Source organism: Clarias gariepinus, chromosome 11 (genome assembly GCF_024256425.1).
Source record: "Clarias gariepinus isolate MV-2021 ecotype Netherlands chromosome 11, CGAR_prim_01v2, whole genome shotgun sequence".
In the NCBI taxonomy this organism is placed as follows: Eukaryota; Metazoa; Chordata; class Actinopteri; order Siluriformes; family Clariidae; genus Clarias; species Clarias gariepinus.
The window spans coordinates 28,723,577-28,744,774 of NC_071110.1; the positions used below are offsets into that span (position 1 = coordinate 28,723,577).

The following is a 21,198-nucleotide window of genomic DNA, read 5'->3' on the forward strand; positions in this document are numbered from 1 at the left end:
CTAATGAATGAAAGAAGCGCAGTCAAAGCCCGGGGATTCTGTTTATTCTGCATATATTTTTGTTTGTTTCATTTCATGTCTGTAGATTTATTGATAAATCTGCTCATATCTGCACACGTGTTTATCAGCCTTTTGATCAAAAAGCCGCACGCGCAACTCACTTTCACTTTGCAAAAGGCAGTGTTTATTCTACTGTATATTTAAAGTGCATATACACAATACAACAATAATGTTTTAGGCTAACATATCATACATTTTTGTATTCTTGGTGTGTTACAATAATAATAAGAATAATAACAATAATAATAAATTCGGACCTTTTTATAATAATTAAACTTTATTATTATACTTTAATTATTGACTATGGAACTAATAATAATAATAATAATAATAATAATAATACTGAATGGAGAAAGCGCAGGTAAAGAAGTATCATGACTGAAGGAGAGAAGAAAATGAAGAATAAATACATATCAGTATTTACAGTTTGAGCTCGACACGTTTATGAGCTATAACACATTTTTGGCTTCAGTAGACACACAATACTTCAGATTGAAACACGACTGCCCCCTACAGGTAATGAAGGGCATTTTCGCAGCTTGCCGCAAGCAGCTGCGGGATCCCTTTTCTCGAAAAGTACGTTCTTAATGGCCAGATCTGTATATGAATGTAATTTTATAGAATCTGTCTAATTAAACAGATGCAAATAGATACAATTATGTGAATGCAAATGCAATTTCCTTACTTACATTTGCCCCAATCTTATACAAGAGTTATCATTTCAGAGAATTTACATAGAATTTAAAAAGAATTCTTTATCATTAGAGAATCTATCATAATTTTCTATCAACTTATTTTTTTCTTTTAAACCCAATCCTAGAAAATTAGACAGGGTGAAGATTTAAACTTCCTTCAAAATAACTTCAAAAGCTCAAATCTGGTCAACACTTCGACAATTCTGCCTAAGGAGTCAGGCTCAGTTGAATAACACCTTTCAAGCTTGATATTACCTTGCCCATTTCTAATCCAGACCCAAATCCAACTTCTGTTATTATATCAGTCTGTGTTGTAACCATAATGGCAAGCCATGTGATAGCTGTTTTCATTGTAAGTCGCTCTGGATAAGAGCGTCTGCCAAATGCCTAAATGTAAATGTAAATGTAATTGCACAGAAACGAAGAAGTCAGTATTGACGTTTAGCATATCAGACGAAAGGCTACATAAACAATGAAATCTTAAACCATCAATTGCATTTTACACCACGGTCTGTCATTTTCCTGTTACGCGTTCTATGTTGCTTACCTGATTATATCGCTAGTATCTAATATCTTACAAATTATTGTATTGGTCAATAATGAAAATGATAAAGTCAGTCTACATATCTTAAGTAATAAACAATAAATCTCTGAGAACAGAAAAAAATGAGTTAATGTTTCATGCTTTAAGTTTTCTATTTCATTAATTAACCAAAATATACATCATATTTTACTGTAAATTAATAGACAGTGTCTCATTTTTGCAACTTTCTGAAGAAAGCAGCAATGATTCCTTAATTTATTAAAATAGAATAAAGACAAATGAAGGAATGAAGCAGAAACACATCAGTAATGTGAATAGCAGAAGTCAAGAACTTATTCATCATTTATTAGACACAACAATAATGGGACTAAGGCTAATGAATCTTTGGCTAATGAAAGTCTCCTTTTCAGCCTTCATATACGATTCCACTTCTATTCAGTCATCATATTCTTGGTTCAGCCCTCTGAGAACTGCCTGAAAAGCCCCTCAGACCGACTGTCAGTAAAACTGGGAATGAAGTGAATCTGCAGGATTTCAGAGAAGCCTTCTGACAGAGAAGGAGCCACAAATTTCTTCCTGTGCACACACAATCAAAGAAGTCAAAGTTACTTTGAGGTAACAGGGCCACAATACTGTCAGTATAATAAAAATAAAATAATACATAGATAAAAACCATCAGCCAGTATCAATAACAGCTTCTCTCAAATATATTGATATACAGTGGTGTGAAAAACTATTTGCCCCCTTCCTGATTTCTTATTCTTTTGCATGTTTGTCACACTTAAATGTTTCTGCTCATCAAAAATTGTTAACTATTAGTCAAAGATAACATAATTGAACACAAAATGCAGTTTTTAAATGAAGGTTTACGTTATTAAGGGAGAAAAAAAACTCCAAATCTACATGGGCCTGTGTGAAAAAGTGATTGCCCCCTTGTTAAAAAATAACTTAACTGTGGTTTATTACACCTGAGTTTAATTTCTGTAGTCACCCCCAGGCCTGATTACTGCCACACCTGTTTCAATCAAGAAATCACTTAAATAGGAGCTACCTGACACAGAGAAGTAGACCAAAAGCACCTCAAAAGCTAGACATCATGCCAAGATCCAAAGAAATTCAGGAACAAATGAGAACAAAAGTAATTGAGATCTATCAGTCTGGTAAAGGTTATGAAGCCATTTCTAAAGCTTTGGGACTCCAGCGAACCACAGTGAGAGCCATTATCCACAAATGGCAAAAACATGGAACAGTGGTGAACCTTCCCAGGAGTGGCCGGCCGACCAAAATTACCCCAAGAGCGCAGAGACAACTCATCCGAGAGGCCACAAAAGACCCCAGGACAACATCTAAAGAACTGCAGGTCTCACTTGCCTCAATTAAGGTCAGTGTTCACGACTCCAGCATAAGAAAGAGACTGGGCAAAAACGGCCTGCATGGTAGATTTCCAAGGCGCAAACCACTTTTAAGCAAAAAGAACATTAAGGCTCGTCTCAATTTTGCTAAAAAACATCTCAATGATTGCCAAGACTTTTGGGAAAATACCTTGTGGACCGACGAGACAAAAGTTGAACTTTTTGGAAGGTGCGTGTACCGTTACATCTGGCGTAAAAGTAACACAGCATTTCAGAAAAAGAACATCATACCAACAGTAAAATATGGTGGTGGTAGTGTGATGGTCTGGGGTTGTTTTGCTGCTTCAGGACCTGGAAGGCTTGCTGTAATAGATGGAACCATGAATTCTACTGTCTACCAAAAAATCCTGAGGGAGAATGTCCGGCCATCTGTTCGTCAACTCAAGCTGAAGCGATCTTGGGTGCTGCAGCAGGACAATGACCCAAAACACACCAGCAAATCCACCTCTGAATGGCTGAAGACAAACAAAATGAAGACTTTGGAGTGGCCTAGTCAAAGTCCTGACCTGAATCCTATTGAGATGTTGTGGCATGACCTTAAAAATGCGGTTCATGCTAGAAAACCATCAAATAAAGCTGAATTACAACAATTCTGCAAAGATGAGTGGGCCAAAATTCCTCCAGAGCGCTGTAAAAGACTCGTTGCAAGTTATCGCAAACGCTTGATTGCAGTTATTGCTGCTAAGGGTGGCCCAACCAGTTATTAGGTTCAGGGGGCAATTACTTTTTCACACAGGGCCATGTAGGTTTGGATTTTTTTTCTCCCTAAATAATAAAAAACATCATTTAAAAACTGCATTTTGTGTTTACTTGTGTTATCTTTGACTAATAGTTAAATGTGTTTGATGATCAGAAACATTTTGTGTGACAAACATGCAAGAGAATAAGAAATCAGGAAGGGGGCAAATAGTTTTTCACACCACTGTACGTGAGAGGTACATTGTAACTGCCAGACTATATTCAAATTAGTTATAAAATAATTACCTTCAACAGCAAGCAAAATTTCCAAATTATGGTCTTTACCTTATACAAGGTATCTTAAATAATTAAATTGGGATTATGTTATACATTTAAATGTGGGAAAATCTATATAGTTGGTAAAATTATGTACAAATAAAAATTACATTGCATGTTATATGATCGTAGAAGCATTGCCCCTCATCACTGTGAAAACTCTTAATTCAATGCATCAATAGCCAAAAATTTTAGCATAATAATAATTTATCGCTTCATAGACCTTTTGCAGTCACATGACTGACTAACTTGGCGTCAATCATAACAGTCTACGGCGGAAGTAGCGTTAACAGACATAAGACTACTATGTACTGTATTTTTATCAATCACGTTTGATGAGTATTTAAAAATAATTCAATAATTACTTATAATTTAAACAAAGTAACATAATAAGCATCTTCAGTCGAATCAAAGTTCTTATCTTTTAAAGACCAAGAATTGTAGTAAATATTGCTCCTTTTGCCATTTGAAAGCAGGAACCACCACAGCAGTCAGAAATCCTGCTTTCAGATGCAAAAGGTCTATATCGCCACATAGTGGAATAACAGAATTTTATTTTATTTTTTTAAGTGGATTCACAATTAATTTACTGGGCCTGATTTAAACATCCGAGAGTGCAGGAGCAGCGTTCACTCACTTGTAGCTGTGGAAGACCATGTCGTTGACAGAAGCATGCTTGGTGGCTAAAGGAACCATCTCTCGGAACTGAGAATGAAAGAAATTAGCACATATATTACAGTTTCAGTTGAAATGCTGGATTTAATTATATCGGAATCCAGATTCTTTTCCCATCTCTCAGTGCAGGTCTCTTATAACTTCTACTGCTAAGATCTTTAATCAGCATACAAAATCTTGTTTTTTTCCTTAATTACTTCCAATAATTTTTTTAGATGTGATCACAATTCCATAAATGCTCTCTCGATGCGCTCTCGAGTGCCAATCTCTCAAGGGGTACACACACACACACACATACATACATACACACACTCTCACACACTATTTTTCTTTAAAAAAAAAAAAAAAGTGGTCATTAAGTTGGGTGACAACAAAGTCAGTAGGAATGCCTCAATTTCCAACAAGTCAGACATTTCTCTCTGAGCCTGCTTGGATCATTTTCTAAAAACACAATGCTTGCACCACCTAGTGGTGGAAGTATAAAAATAACCTTCGACTAATATACGGAGCCAAAAAAAATAAAAATGTATACACACTTCAGGAAAAGAAAAACTTACATTAATATAAATTATATTATATTTGTACAAATATTTTAATACAAAATTTATTGCTACATGTTATATATTGAAATATATATGATAACATTATTAATATTATATTAATATAATATACACCATACTATTTTTTATTTTCCTGAAGTGTGTATACATGTTTTTGGCCAACTGTAAAGAACAGTTAATAGATCTGGCAAATCATGTAGAGTACGTGTAACAAACAGCATTAACACATGACTGTGCCCACCCTGTTATTGTGCTTGGCTTGTTCGAAGGAAGCAGTGAAGTTAAAGCATCGGCAGGGAACTCCAGCGCTCTTACTGACATCCACATACCTGTGAAGGGACACACGGAGTCGGTGAGACCTTGTTTACTGCCCTGAGGACTATGGGAGTATAGAGCATAGCGATAGCTTAAATAGGTGATTGATTAGTAAAGAAATTAAAATAGGCACCGCTTTCGGGACTCTGGGTCAGGATTGGTGTTGTCCACGGCTACGCTTCGTCCTTCCTTTAGAGCACGTTCGCATGCTGACACGCAGTTCTGCCATGACCCCAGTGTGTCCTAGCAACAGAACAGCAAGAAGGAAAGAACTCTAATATCCTTTTGCTGATTCTTAAGAATTAGATGGTTTTGTGATTTATTGTTTTAAAATGCATTTTTATTAAATGCTGCAGCTATAGCCAATATGACATTATATAAATATTTTTTTTCAATTTGAATTCCTGAAAAGACATGTTTGTTTGACCTGGATAAAATTGGATAAAAATAAATAAATAAAATAAATCCTACAGCAAACAATATATAGCACTTCCTCAGGTGTGTTTATTTGGATTAGGGTTTATTGCCGGATCAGCTTCACAGGCTATTTCATGGCAAATACATATTAAACATTCGACTAGGTTTTACAAACCGATGCAATATTAACTTATAGATATAATGTAAGGGATTTAAAAGATATTTGGGTAATCCTCAGGTGTGTTTAGGTTGCATTAGCCTCTTTCTACTCACCCTGTTCACATACACATACCCCTTGGGAAGAATGTGAGATTGAAAAAAAGTGGATTTGCCAGCTGCAAAAACAAAAACAAGGATAAGGAGATTTGACAAAGTAAATAATAAGGAATATGGAGCACACACACACACAAAAAAAAAAAACAGACTTACCTCCAGGGAATCCGACAGCAACAATGACTTCCTGGCTGGGAGAAGTGAGCGAGGCGTTGGGTGGATCATAAAGACGTGCCTTTGAGTCTAATCCCCTCTGCAGGTCAGAAAATTATACTATAAATAAATACACTATTAGTGACCGTCATGTGGTCTCTCTCTGCGACTATTTTAAGAAATTATTGATTGTAATCTGTATTTAGTATAGAATCACTTTTTTAAGCAGTTACAGCTGTGAGTGTTCTTGGGGATGTGACCATCAAAACATAAAGATTCTTATATTTTTACTTTATGTTTTTGGTAAAATTCACTCTAGCTCTCTTGCCGCTCTTAATTAGATTGAGGTCTGCTCTTTGACTGGGTTATGAACCACATCAGCAAGTCTACAGGTGTATGCAGTTGTCTTTCTGAAAAGGGAATCTCTGCCCAAGTCTGGAACAGGAACTGGAACAGGTTTTCTTCTAGAACGACCCTGTATTTAGATCTATACATTTCGGTCTAATTAGTTTCCCAGGTCATGGTGATGAAAAGCTGACCCAAATGATGCTACATAAATGTAGTATAAATAATGTGCTGCTAAATAAAAATGTAGCTTCTTTGTGAAGTTAAATGTTAAGCTCTTGTATTTGAAATGTATTTGTATTGTTTAAATATACGTTATAAACTAATGTTATAATTAACGGACGGCATTAATTTCTAGTTCAATTATAGTATAATAAGTATAAGTACTCTATAGTATAATTACTCATGTGTTAATCAGCATGTTTATAAAATCGTGATACTTACGGAATCGCAATATAAAGCGAATCAGCCCCGACATATCATGATAAAATCATTTCAGATGGTCACTTGTGATCTAGTAAATACTTAGAAAATCTGAAAGTAAGAACATACTGATCCAACCCTGTACATAAATATGTACGTAAACATTAGGGCCAGTTTGTGCAGTTTCATGACATGTAATCACCTCCAAGTCCATTACGGTTCCACTAAACTAAGATTCAAATCACCCAAGCATAAACAAGCTGAGAGCCAATGTGCACAGAGATAAAGATGGGAAAACAAGTCAGCAGCTCACCGGATCAAACGCCGGCATGTCGAAGGGAGCAGCTTTCCATCCCAGGAAGAATTCCTCTGGAGTTTGAAACTGTACACCAATGTTAAGTGCAAACTAGGAGCAAAAATCATCAAAACAGTAATTTATCATATCCTCAGGGACCTAAACACTAATTTATTTCAACTTTTAACAACACATTCATTTAACATCTTACACACAGGAAGTGGCACTACTTTATTTTTATCTCAAAGGCCAGATTTTGCATTCTCACCAGTCTGTCACTACAGGAGAAGTCCTTTTTCTTTTTCCCCGGAGCCCAGTTTGCTGGACGACCTGCTGCATCTGTTGAGGACAAAAACAAAAATATGTCATTTAATTTACTTTAAATGAAACCTTTGAAATGTATCTTGTAGATACCCTAGTATCAGGTTAGTACCCCTCATAAGCTCACATGCTACTGTAAATTCACCTTAAAAAAAGCAATAAAAGGAAACTTTATACTGCATGAAACAAACCTAACAAGCTATTAATGATTAAAGTGTAGATTGTCGGTGTCCACACACAAAGAAAATATAAAACCATAACCAAAAATATTTTCAATTTATTATTAAATATTATTATCAATTAGGCTTTGATTGATTGACATGGCGAACCAAAACTCTACACACTTAAGTCAAGCTGATTATATCTCTACTAGGCCAATGAATTGGACTACACTCCTTGTCCCGTTATATAAGCACAGCAGGGAATCGATTTATTGATGAAGTATATCAACTATTACAAAAGAGGTTGTCCCCTTGTAGTTTTGTATTCCCGGTTGACCCATTACATCACAGACCATAACACTCGAGAAACAAGTTAACTGGCAGCAAATTGGTACAACTTTACAGCATTTCATAGATGTTATACGCTCTACTTTTTGTACGCTATCCCTTGTGTTCATTTTGTTATCCGAAGGCAGTCAGACCACTGCTGTATGGTTAGCCACCCATTCTGCTGTTATGCTAAATTTTGTTTAGCACAGCCTGGGATGGGAACTGTGGAGCACAAGCAGAGATCCTAGGCTGATTTCTTGCAAGGAGTAGTTCAAATTCCAACTACATATTTGAGTGTGCTAGTCTAACTTTAAGAAGTTTGATATACTAGTATGATTTCAATATTTCTTCCCTTGTTGTTCCACCTCTTCAGTGTGCCTTTTCCCGCAATCTATTGGTTACTGTCCTGCCTGTCAGTTGTTGATCCCGCCTCCTGCCTGACGATTGGGGAACCAGGAGACCCAGAGGCCACGTTTTTGCTTACTGTTTACATCTACATTTACATCTAGGCATTTGGCAGACGCTCTTATCCAGAGCGACTTACATTTATCTCATTACACATCTGAGCAGTTGAGGGTTAAGGGCCGCGCTCAAGGGCCCAACAGTGGCAACTTGGTGGTTGTGGGGCTTGAACCTGGGATCTTCTGAACTGTAGGCCAATGCCTTAACCACTGAGCTACCCCTGTTTATCCTATGACTGATTGTTAAACTATTCCGTGTATGACCACTTGCTTGTTTTGACTACGTTTTTGTATACGCCCTTCCTTGGTTTTTATTTGGCTTGTAAATACGTTTATACATATTTGTGAATAGTTCTGTATTTAGTGGCTTAGTAGGGAGTCGATGCCATTTTGTTTGTACTTTGTTTTCTCCTGGTTTGGGTTTACTAAGGGAGTATTTTGTATTCCTTTTCTTTTGGTGCAGGTTAGGTGTTTCACTCCGGGACTATGTAGAGGGCATTTCGTTTATTGTTTTGGCCTTGTGGGCTTCTGAAGCTCACGGCTACCTTTTGTGGATTTGTTCATTCACTTTTCACCGGACGAAACACGTCTAAAAGGTAAATGTGGATTGGTCGGATAAATAGTTGGTTAGATTAAAAAAACTGGGTGGGGCCTACAAATAAAGCACTGTGCGTTCTGCACATTCTTGGCCGACGAGACTCTTTCAGGCATGTTTCAGAACAATGACTAGGTGGGAACTAGCAGCTAAGTGGAAGAACCTCCAGCAGATGAGGTCTCGACTCCTCTCATTGAGCCTTCTGCAAAACTCCTGATGAAGTAGTTGCTACTATATTATATCAGGAATAATAAACTCTTGGTTTGGGGTAGGGAACTTAGACAGGACTTTAGAGAGTTATGTTTAAAATCTATTTCATTATATTTTTATTGAACTTAAATGCAACAAAGATTTTTTTTTTTTAAATGAACTTTTTATCTATTTCTCAAGTTCAAATACAGGCACTCACCTCCAACATAGACACACTGTGATTTATCCACAGTTACTCCATCATTTGCCTGGAAAACATTGCAGTGTGTACTAATAAACCAATACATTTAGGTACTTATTTATTAACTTATATATTTATGTAAAATTATGTACAGCCAAAACTGGTCATAAGCATTTCGTCATGCAACAATTTCATTATTTGTATTTTTTGCACCGATAATCCTGGAGTATTTGTGCATAATGTTTTGACAACCTTAATAAAACCTGATTTATAGGTAAATAATAATAATAATAATAATAATAATAATAATAAGAGGAGGAAGAAAAATAAAAACTATATTGGAATAAATAATGATATCAAAACACACCGGACAGTATAAATCAAATTTATACTAATAATCCCACTTGTCCATGCAGAATATTGTACTAAAATATACTAAGTGACAAATTACAGGAAGACCTTCAATGCATCCAGAGAGATGTGGTGTAATGATAATGATCTTCATCTGCTCATTAGTAATTTAACTGAATAATGGAACATTTGCATATAAGAGGCATCAGAGTGTTGTCTCTTTGTGTGGAATCTAGGCACAAGCATGATATCCGACGGCCTTAAATATCACTACACTTTTTCTTATTACAGAATTTTCCATGAATAAGTAGTTTTCCTAATCTATTACTGTAAGCCTGCAGTTCAGGATTTGATGTTTTTACAGCATAAAACCATTGCTCTGACTTCACGTCACATCACATGAAATATGTTCATCATATTCATCAACATGGATTTTCTTTGTCGCATGAGCTTCATTATCTAACAATCCAGTTGTATTTCTGTAGAGACCAACAGGATTCTAAATCCTATGTATACCCCAGCCTAAATGTTCGATTTTTGTCGCTCGCTCACTCACTCACTCACTCACTCACTCGCTCGCTCGCTCACTCGCTCGTCCGTCTAAACCGCTTCATCCTGTATACCGGGTCACGGTGGGCCTGGAGCCTATCCCAGGAGACTTACAGTAGGACACGAGGCGCAATACACCCTGGACAGGGCGCCAATTTATCACAGGGCACACACACACACACACTCATTCATGTATTACATATAATTTGGAAATGCCAATAATCTGCATGTTTTTAGGCTGTGGGAGAAAACCAGAGTAGCCGGATAAAACTATCCAAGCACGGGGAGAACATACAAACTCCATGCACACAGACCTGAAGCGGGAATCGAACCCTCTACCCTAGAGGTGCAAGGTGACAGTGCTAACTTTCTGTGTGTAATATATTATGATTTGATACAAAGACTTGTATTGTGCATTACATTTACTTTTGTCTTGCATGTTCTTACTGCCTCCTTGGTGAATAAGAAAATTCAGCATTAAACTGAGTGACAGATAAGTTTAATAAATCAAAGATATTCCATCAGATTTTTTTCTGAAGGTATTTCTCACCTTCTCACACAAGTGTTCCCACATTCCTGTGACTGGCTTCCTGTAAATCCCAGGACCCGCTGCGACAAATACCTGAAATATATTACACATCTATAACATACACGCCAAACCCATCCAACCTCATCTGGACACATTTGGGCCTTTATAAAGTATGTAATGATCTTATCTTATGTAGTGATTCATATTCCTAACCTGTACAGGTAAATTTAATGTCTGGAGGATATCCTCAACTTTGGACTTGAACACTTCCGGTCTGAGCTTGCCTCGAGCGATTCCCATTTGATTGGTAAAAAACACCACCTACGCAAAGAGACAGAGAGAGCAAACGTCAGCCGCATACAGCATCTATACACATTCCAGGCTTGGAGTTCTAGTTCAGCTGTCAGTGGAATTAATGCTGTTAGTCTAGTTCTTTGTATAGTACTGACTGAATAGACTGAAAAGGAAACAGGTTTTCTTTTTTTATACACACCTTGAACCCTTCTTTTAACAGACCGGTCAGTTTGGGCTTTATCTCTGAGAAAAGGATCCTTAAAAATAAAAATTAAATAAGAAATGTAATTGCAATAAGGAAAAAATAAATAAATAAATAAAAACACTAATTGCAAAACATTTCAAAACTAAGCAGACTCACTTCCAGTCATCCGGGCTGGTGGGAAAGACTTTCCCTGACTTTGTAGTGATAATGCAGCCGTCAATGTCAAACCCTGCAATCTGAAAAAAAAAATAGACAGAATGTGATGTCATGATTAGTAGTTATTGAACATTCACAATCAATCAGTAGCGTCAACTTTCTCACCCATGCCAACAAGTCAGGCAGAAAGCTGTTCGTGATAAACCCTTTCAGACATCTGACTTTGCTCTGAATTGAACCATGTTTGTATCCAGTCCAAAATCTTAACGAATAAGATCTTTCGCTAATAAAAATCACAAACGGATAAAAAGAAGACCCAAGACCACAATGCTTCTATTACCTTATGGCAAACCCTAAAAAAGTGTATTGTAAGGAAACAACTTTTTATAGACGCCATAATTAATATAGCATTAATTACCTGTGCAACTGATGCTCATGTGATTACTAAGACGTGGCATCAATTAATCAAAATGACGACGGGTTGTTGTACCGAACGCAACCAAAAATAGCGTTAAAGTAAATGATAGATTTCGCTGAAATAATTAACCAATATGAATATTACTGATCCAAGCTAGTATCCAGGTATTTGCAAACATATTATGTATATTAAAAAAACAACCCAATGGCGAGGCACTCACATTTATTATTTTATTTAAAAAAGTTCTAATAATGGTTGGTTAGAGGAATCTCACCATGACATGGAGGTTTATAGGATTATCACTACGGCTACTCTGTGTATTTCTCACCTTGGCACGTGCAGTGACCCCTGCTGCAGTGTAGAGCATGAGATTGCCAATCTGCTGCCAGTGACTGTTCGAGCAGGCGGGCGGTGCAGACGCAGAGGCTTTTGATGGTGACTGCTGTGTGCTTGTGCCTTCTGCAAGTTGCTTCAGCTGTCTGAGCTTCTCCTCCACCATCTCTTCATCCTCGTCAGGTTTCTCAGCGCGCCCGCGTTTAGCTTCAGTTGCGCTGTCTTCAGAATCGAGGGCTCTTTTTCTTGACTTGCGAATGTAAGGACGCACATGTGATGAAAAACATGCTCCTTGTACTTTGTACAAAGTATTTTTCATGCATGATATGATATCAAATCGATCACCCATAAATACCTTTTTAGGTGAAGAAATAAAGAAATCCTGGATGTTTCGCTTTGGCTGAACTTTCTTGCTGTTACTATCCGAAGCTTTCTGCTTGCTTTCTTTATCGTCTGCTCGTTTCCCCTTCGTCTGGTGTGAGGAAGATGTTGAAGCAGCTCCGTTAGCTGAGCCAGAGAACTGCACAGTGAATGGGTAACTCTGGTTCACAAGGCAGAGCGTGCCGTTTGTGCTCAGGTGTCCAGACTCGCCACGACCCAAATCCTGCCCATCCACAGAAGATGGGTTTGGACCAAGCTGCAGAAAATATGACAAGCTATGTAATAATAAAAATAAAAAGTGTGGTACAATAGGTTTTCCTGTGTGGAATTTTCATCAAAAGATACTTTTCCTATTTAGGATTCTGACGCTCTGAAATGTGTTGCTGTTGATATTACCTGAGTCACGAGAACCTCTTGGTTGGCGTAATCAGCTACAAGCTTCACTGTAATGAAAAATAAAGTGCAAAGTGAGCCTAACAACTGTGGGATTATGTTCTTTTATGTTGTTAATAAGTACACCATTTAAAATTTTACTCATACACACTCATGACAGTTATGATTTTGCTCATTTTATGTTTCTCGCCCTTTATGGTTTTCTCTTATCTTGGCCTTGGGAATTATCTTTATGGCATTGTGTGTCGGCGTGTTCTTTGCTTGTACACATCATAAGAACATTATACAAAAACGCCCATGTTCTCTTTATTCGTGCATGCAAGAATTTTTTTTTCGCCAGGTGACTCCCGATACAACATTATTACGATACCTAGGTGTCGATTCAATTTGTATCATGATTGTATAAAAATCTTGATTCCATATTTATTTGTTTTCAGTTCACCTACAGGATTATAGAGTAACGGCACCATTGTACCACTTCAAACGCAAATACATACTGTATATTTAGGGCTGAGATAATTCCTCAAGTAACTCGAGTAATTCGATTACAAACAATGGTTGAGGAAAAATCTTCTGCCTCAAAGCTTCTTTTAATTAATTTTAAAAGTTTGCGTTATGTTTTTGCGCAATTATTTGTTGGCGTGACACAGCGCACTTCTGGATGCAAGCCGCCAGTAAACACCGCCGAAGAAGAAGCGCTTACGTCACCCAAAAAAAGCGGGGGAAAAAAACAGTTATTGATTTGATGGAGCGTTCTGTTGCGGCTGCAAAATGAAAAGTAGTGATAAAAATATCAGCGTGCCAAGAGGTGAAGAAACCAGCAAGAGAAAAACGACAGAAATTGTCAGTAAAGGCTTATGTTATGTCTGATTGGTAAATTTTGAAACTTTTAGTTCTGAAAATTAAGTTGCACAACTTAGTGTTTTTGTATAATTATTTATTTTAATGTGTGTGTTATGCGTTAAAATGCCCCCCTGCCACGGATCACTCCCCCCCCTCACATAGTCTCTATCAAATATGTTAGGACACCACAATCAAAAATTCCTATTATTATCATCAAATATATTATATTTAGGGATGCACCGAAATGAAAATTCTGGGCCGAAAACGAAACCGAAATTTTTGGATGCACTTGGCCGAAAACAGATACCGAAACCGAAAATGGCTTCATTAAAAAACATGTTTAAAATATTTTCTTTTTGTTTGTATTAAAAAAATGTTGCATATTGCAACTTTGCTGTCCTCATCTAAAACTTTGAAGTGCTTCCAAACCGCCGACATACTCCGTGTTTGATGCGTAATGACAGCGCGAACGAGACGGGAGGATGGGAGAGGCGTGGCGACAATTTCGGCTTTTATTTTCGGCGCTTTCTTACGTTTCGGCCGAAACCGATAATGCTATTTCGGCCGAAAATTTTCGGCGGCCGAAATTTCGGTGCATCCCTAATTATATTATTATCATCAAATATATTATTACTATTACTATTAACCCTAGGCACGTGACAAATTAATACATGAAAATTAAAACACAAAATTCTAATTTTTATACAATGTTTATTTTGTGGCACATTTATTTTGCAGGGGTTTGTCATGTAATATAAAATGTTTACACTATATATATATATATATATTTATATTGTTTTTGATGAAAAATTACACGAAATGAGCTTTATTAAAAAATAGGCAATATAAAAATTTACATGCATATGAAAAAAAATATATAATTTATATATTTATAACTTTTTATATTGCTTATTTTATAATAAAATTCAGTTGGTGCAATTGGTAATTTCTAAATAATAAACCTATGAATTTATGTTCAAATATAATATTTGATAGCGATTATGTACGTGTGTGTGTGGGTGGGTTGGGGTCCGTGGCAGAAAGTCATTTTAGCGCATAACAGTGTGTCTTAGTTTTTTTTATACTAAAAGTCATTTAAAATGCCTTTCAGTTTCTGCATCTGAGAAAAGACTTTAAAATAAGAATGTGACGGCTCTGTGATGCACTTAATTAATAATAATTAAGTTAAGTTACTAAGCTATTCCTTGTATTGTGAATAATGACAGTGTTTATTTTTGATAAAATGCTGTATGCATTTAAAAAATAAAAGTAGATTTAAAAAAAAAATGATAATCTTTGTTTCTCTTATATATTTTACATTGCTGTTTAATTAAGAAAAATGACATTTTATCCGATTACTCGATTAATCAATTAAAATTTTGGTAGAATACTCGATTACTAGAATATTCTATACCTCCAGCCCTAGAATATATTAACTGAAATTGTAATTTGTGATCATCCAGAAATGCCCAAGATTTTTTTTTCTATTTTGTACATCCAGTGTTTTTTTTTTTTGTTTTTTTTCGCATGATGCATACAAACAGAAAATTTGACTTGTTTCTGGTCCTCCAATGTATAAAAGGCAAAGATATGATTGAAAGAGCGAGTTCTGCCCTAATGTACAGACTAAACCTTTGTTGTGTTTATATAGATTTACCCCTGAATGTTTACCTTGCTGTCTCGAACACTTTTTATCCTTCACTCCAGACTCAGGACCGCGACCCAAAATCTGAGCCCGACCGTCGGGCAGCTCGACCCGGGTTCCGTCTGCACTCAGCAACACACACTGCATTCTCACAGCACAATGCGCAGCTCTGCCTTCTTCTAGAGTTACTCGTAGAGTTAGCTAATGTGCATTCTTTTTTTATATAAATATACGCAGATATCACAAAACTTATATTGTTAGCTCAAATTAACCGAGTATAAATATATAAACATTAAATGCTAAATAAACGCTTAGCCATGCAAAGTCTGAAACTTCCAAGCACTTGCAGTTTAGAAGTACAAGCTTCCGCACGTATAGCTTTTTTACCTTTTTTGCATACCAGCCAGTCTTTTTACAGAAGGCGGGATTGTTGCAGTTGTTTTAACCAATTCACTTACAGGAGCCGGGATCGTTTCAGAATTTTATCCAATCGTTTTACAGGAGGCGGGATTGTTGCCGAAGTGTAGCTAATCGTTGTTCAAGAGGCGGGATTGTTACGGTCGTTTTAACGAATCATTTTGCAGCGGGCGGGATTGTTGTAAGCATTTTAACAAATCTTTTCACAGGAGGCGGGATTGTTGCATTGGTTTAGCCAATCAATTCAAATAAGGCGGGTTGTTGCAAAATTTTAGACGATCGTATTACAGAAGGCGCGATTGTTGCAGTTGTTTTAGCCAATCGTTTTACAAGAGGGCGGGAACGTTGTTAAATTTTAACCAATCGTCTTACAGAAGGCGGGATTGTTGCAGTTGTTTTAACCAATCATTTACAGGAGGCGGGATTCTTTTAGAATTTTAACCAATCGTTTTTACAGAAGGCGAGATTGTTGTTATTTTTTTTTAGCTAACTCATTCATACAAGTGCCTCTCCCACCCACCCAAAAATAATCCAATGGATTTGTGTATGAAAAAAGGCTTGTTTTAAATATAATATAATACAAAGAAACAAAAAAGCCTTTAGTGCTCCACAGTAATCTGAGGAACATAAACTAATTTTACTATTAACATTTATAAATTTTGATGTGATGTGATATATTGTTTTCCACGCAGTATGTGTTTGCATGAGATCCTCAGTTCCTAATCAATGCATTCATTTATCCATCGTCTATATTCCTTTATTCCGTATACAGGGTCATGGGGGGGCGTGGAGCCTATCCCAGAAGACTTTGGGTACGAGGTGGGGTACACCCTGGAAAGGGTGCCAATCCGTTACAGAGCACACACACACACACACACACACACACTACAGGCAATTTGTAAATATCAATTAGCATAATCTGCATGTTTTTGTACTGTGGAAGACATAGAGACACAAGGCAGGAATCGAACCCTTAACTCTGGAGGTGCTAACTACTAAGCCACCATGCTGCCCTAATCAACACATTTCTCAGATAAATGCACAGTGTCTGCATAATAGATGTTGTATCTATTATTTTTGGATAAACATGACAAGATGTGAACATTATTGCATGAAAAATACTGTATCCCAAAATTAACACATGACAAACATTCTCACTCATGCAAGAGTTATTGTGTCACCAGGTTTACACCACGCTAGTTATGTCAGGTTTCTATAAAAACAGTTATTTTAAACCAAATGTCAATATAAAATGTATAAATTATATTAAGGTAACACCACAGCAATCATGCATTACAGTGGTTACTTAATTGGTTAGGGCTATGGGTTACTGGGTTGCTGATCGGAAGGTTGGGGGTCTCCCCAATCTACTCCAGGGGCTGACCCTGCGTTCTGACCCCTGCTTCCTAACTGGGATAAGTGAAATAATAATTTTAAGGTACATGTGACAAATAATTGAATTATTATTATTATATTATTATATATGTTCTAAAACAAGAACAAAAAAGTTTTGTTAACATTAATATTCAGTAAGATGAATACAATTTTTACATCTTGTTGATATAAATAATTTAAATAATTCATTTTTGTTTAAATCTTTACAGGTAAAAACTATGAAAAAATACTTTGATTTTGTATTCTTGTCAACTCAAACCCATCTGGCCTTTTGTCATTTCAATGCTTGCATCTGCAAGGTGTTTCTGCTGCTTACTAGATGTTTTTTGCTTTTTGTAACATTTTGTTTTAATGAAATAGGCTTTTGTTAAAATCTTAATTAAGCAGTTTTTAAAAATTAGAAGGACCTCACACTGAAAATCATGTCTATGTGAAAGTCACTAAAGTTAATAATAATGAGAGCATGTATCTGCATGTATCTTTTTATTACTAGACAGGAATATTGGATTTTAAAAAAAATCAGCCAATAGAAATACAATGTTAATGAATTTTCACTGCTTCTGTGTCAAATGTTAAAATTTAATCACCAGTTTGGGACACATTTTCAACTGTTACTGGCATTGATTTTGGAACAGCTCCCCTACTGGTACATTGGAGTATTGCTGGAGAAAAACAACCATTTCTTTCAGTGTGTACTCCACAACCAAATTCTGCTCAGTGTTGAGGGCAATTGCAGCTCCACTGCTAATGGGAACGCCATTGCGATCGGTGCAGCAGTATGCGTTCCACATGTATTCTGGGATATTGACTCGTCTGACGTTATTCTTGATGATCCAGTTGTCAGCAGAGGGAATGGCACCAACCAGCACGTAGGCCTTGTCGCACTGAGCGTTGAACAACTTTGCCAGTTTGGACTCATGATTGGCCCAAGCATTCTGGTTCAGTTTGGGGTTCTGAGGCACCACGTTCGTGAGGGTGAATGTTGCATTACGACTTGGCACTAGGTTAACAGAAGAGGGTAAAGTCAGAAAGTGAGCACGGGGCAATACTCATAGATTTCTGTATTATAAAGGAATACAACAGGTGGTAGATAATATATATATGAAATAAATGTATTGTAATTGTTATATACCTGCATGGTGTCCATTGGGATTGAGGTGGCCACGGTCAAACCCGGAGTTAGTGTAATCCTCATTCAGAGCTTGTCTCTCACCCTGGTAGATACCAGGATAGTCCTTTCCCAGCCAATAGCCGTCTCTCATTTCCCCGCCCCAATTCTGATTCACCAACTAAAAAAATAAACATATAAGCATAATCTACACAGTTTGCACAAAAAATGAAACAGATTCTATTTAATATGTCCCATATTTTACGAGAGGCGTTTAAGTCAAAATTACATTTCTGGTGAATGAAGAAGTAAAACCCATTGACATTTACAGGATACTTCAAGCACAATGCAGTGATGAGACTTCAAATGATGCATCTTTTCATATCTTAAGCTCCCATTATTGCACTTCCCTTCTAAATGTGCCATTTCAGTGTCTATGTAAATAAACTACTGATTAGCCACGCCCCCCTGGAGAATGGCAGTGCTATACATAGAAAAAATGTAAAAAAGTAAAAAAGTAAGGAAAACCATCTAAATGTCTAAAAATGGCTAAAAAGTAAATTTTGCATAATTGGTCGCCTTTAAAAATAATATGTGGTAAATACTCGTTTTCTTTCTCTTTTTTTATGTCATCAGGTAGCTCTTTAAAAAAACAATAAGAATTTTGTTACCAGTGAATGAAAAAAATAGATATTTTACCAAAAGAAGTTAATATAGGTAACTATAATACTACACCATACAGTACTGTATCTGTCAGTCTTAAACTCTTACCTGGGGCTCCACAAACCAGCGCTTCTCTCTGCCTCCTCCATTGCTGGGCTCAAAAACATATGCAGAGTAAACCGCGATACGGTGGTATGTGTCATACAGCGTAGCAAAATGAAAGCGGTTCTGGAAACGTTGGCAGAGTCGGGCAGTGCCAGGCGTGTCTGACCCCCACTGTGGCACTTTCCCTTTGTAAAAGTACTTTATGCAGTCAGGCTCATCTATGAAGTCCGACACCACATCACCATGAGTTAGTCCCAAGAAGGAGCCCACAAGGACACTAAACAAAAAAACACCGAACAACATGATGAGCGATTCAAGTGTTCAAAGTCTAGCGAGCTCTGCAGGAAGGTGCAGACTTTCTATTCCTTCTCCTCTTCTTATATAAAGCCTCATATCTACAATTTTTCGTGTTCTTTTTAACATTATCAATGTTTTGGCAAGAGAAAGGAGCAAACATTTGGGTTAGGTGTGGGTAAATAAATAAAACAGTAGTGTTACAGTATACTACACTGTAAAAATATTGTAGATCTAAAAAAAAAAAAAATTATAATTTTTTTGTTTAAAATATAGAGGAACTGAGTGTTCCGGTACCAACTGAAGTTAATAAAGCAGGTGGATACAGTTGGAAACTTATTCGAATCAAGCATGGGATGCGATCAAAGACACTTTCTGATAAGCATATCAGGACCACAAAGGTTATACAAATATTCTGCCATGTGCAGCTTTCCCAGTGCACTATGTTTAGAAACGGCTACACCAGCCGGACCACATGTCACTTCCAGCAGAACTTTGTAAGGAAAAAAACTTAGAACATTCAGAAAACTAAACGTGAACTATAGCATACAGTACTTTTTATTTGGGGTACAGCCTTACGTTTTTAGGCTAAAAAAAAAATAACATCTAAACTCTGATAAAAGTGGTTATAATATACAGTATAATACATTATTAATAGTATCACACAAATATATTTAACCAAAATTTAACTAAATCTGGTAGCACGGGGGGGTCGGGGGTGGGTGAGTCATGAGTTCGATTCCCGACTCAGGGTCTGTATGCATGGAGTTTGTATGTTCTCCCCGTGCTTATGGGTTTCCTCTGGGTACTTCAGTTTCCTCCCATAGTCAAAAGCCATGCATACAGGATACGCGGTACAGATGATGAATGAATAAAAGAATAAATGACTAAATCCTTGCTAGACAAGTGTTTCTCACAAAGAAAATGTCATGATTTTTTTTAATGAAGCTGCCAGAGAGTGTATCTTTAAATATGCACATTCTCAAGAGCCTTGGATTGGATAATTACTGCAGGGACTAATATGTTTCAGCTGACAAGGATTCTTTTAACCCTAACTGTCCAATGTATTATTAAATCCGTATTATTAAGGATTGGAGCTGACAAATGCTTGGTGAAGTGCATCATAAAAAACAGTCGAACAAAGACAGTAGAAATCACAACAGTCATTAAGAGTGAAAGTGTTATGATCTGGTGTTGCTCCAGTTGCTCAGGTCTAGGCTCAGCAACATTATGTGGCAATAAAATAAAGTCAGCTGACGACCTTAATGTACTGAATGACCAGGTTATCACATCTATGTAGTTTTTCTTCTTTGATGGCACGGGGCATATTCCAGGACTCAGATTGTGAAAGAGTGGCTCTGGGAGCACGAGGAATCATTTTCACACACGAACTGGACACAACAGAGCCTAAAATTACTGTAATTTAAAATAAATAAATTAATTAATTAATTAATAAATAAATAATAATAATAATAATAATAATAACCTGGTCAATATATAAAGGTTTCAATGAGGTCTTTTCACAGCTTCTTATTATTCAATTCATAATTTATTACTTCAGTCTACAGTTTGTACAATATTGAACTAAAATTATAAAGGACAAACATTCTTCTTCTTTAAAATTTGTTTAGAGTATTCAAAGTCAAACTAAGTGAAATCATTATGCCCGTTTCATGAAT

General features: G+C 36.6%; 2 protein-coding genes across 2 annotated transcripts; both read right to left on the bottom strand.

The window, feature by feature from the left end:
• Positions 1 to 1,658: 1,658 nt before the first annotated feature.
• Positions 1,659 to 15,899, bottom strand: pnkp (polynucleotide kinase 3'-phosphatase). Its single transcript, XM_053506854.1, has 17 exons — positions 15,564 to 15,899; positions 13,053 to 13,099; positions 12,631 to 12,912; positions 12,271 to 12,525; positions 11,525 to 11,604; positions 11,363 to 11,420; positions 11,083 to 11,190; positions 10,891 to 10,962; positions 9,459 to 9,507; positions 7,450 to 7,520; positions 7,200 to 7,292; positions 6,122 to 6,218; positions 5,966 to 6,027; positions 5,409 to 5,518; positions 5,202 to 5,289; positions 4,363 to 4,430; positions 1,659 to 1,875 (listed from the first exon to the last, which is right to left on the bottom strand). Exons 1-17 carry the CDS (start codon positions 15,682 to 15,684, stop codon positions 1,755 to 1,757), a joined length of 1,782 nt encoding a protein of 593 aa, XP_053362829.1. The 5' UTR covers positions 15,685 to 15,899; the 3' UTR covers positions 1,659 to 1,754.
• A 1,974-nt stretch (positions 15,900 to 17,873) lies between these two features.
• Positions 17,874 to 19,592, bottom strand: si:dkey-243k1.3 (endonuclease domain-containing 1 protein-like). Its single transcript, XM_053507851.1, has 3 exons — positions 19,229 to 19,592; positions 18,482 to 18,638; positions 17,874 to 18,349 (listed from the first exon to the last, which is right to left on the bottom strand). Exons 1-3 carry the CDS (start codon positions 19,526 to 19,528, stop codon positions 17,961 to 17,963), a joined length of 846 nt encoding a protein of 281 aa, XP_053363826.1. The 5' UTR covers positions 19,529 to 19,592; the 3' UTR covers positions 17,874 to 17,960.
• Positions 19,593 to 21,198: the final 1,606 nt, after the last annotated feature.

What these genes read in the sequence shown, in the direction of transcription:
- pnkp (XM_053506854.1), bottom strand. Translation starts at nt 15,684, where the DNA reads ATGCAGTGTGTGTTGCTGAGTGCAGACGGAACCCGGGTCGAGCTGCCC. An exon ending in GGGTCACTGCACGTGCCAAG is followed by an intron (nt 11,605 to 12,270) that starts GTGAGAAATACA and finishes TTTTTTTTTCAG; the next exon opens with ATTGCAGGGTTTGACATTGA. An exon ending in ATGGTCTTCCACAGCTACAA is followed by an intron (nt 1,876 to 4,362) that starts GTGAGTGAACGC and finishes GTGTGTGCACAG; the next exon opens with GAAGAAATTTGTGGCTCCTT.
- si:dkey-243k1.3 (XM_053507851.1), bottom strand. Translation starts at nt 19,528, where the DNA reads ATGTTGTTCGGTGTTTTTTTGTTTAGTGTCCTTGTGGGCTCCTTCTTG. An exon ending in GCTGGTTTGTGGAGCCCCAG is followed by an intron (nt 18,639 to 19,228) that starts GTAAGAGTTTAA and finishes TTATTTTTTTAG; the next exon opens with TTGGTGAATCAGAATTGGGG. An exon ending in TCCCAATGGACACCATGCAG is followed by an intron (nt 18,350 to 18,481) that starts GTATATAACAAT and finishes CTGTTAACCTAG; the next exon opens with TGCCAAGTCGTAATGCAACA.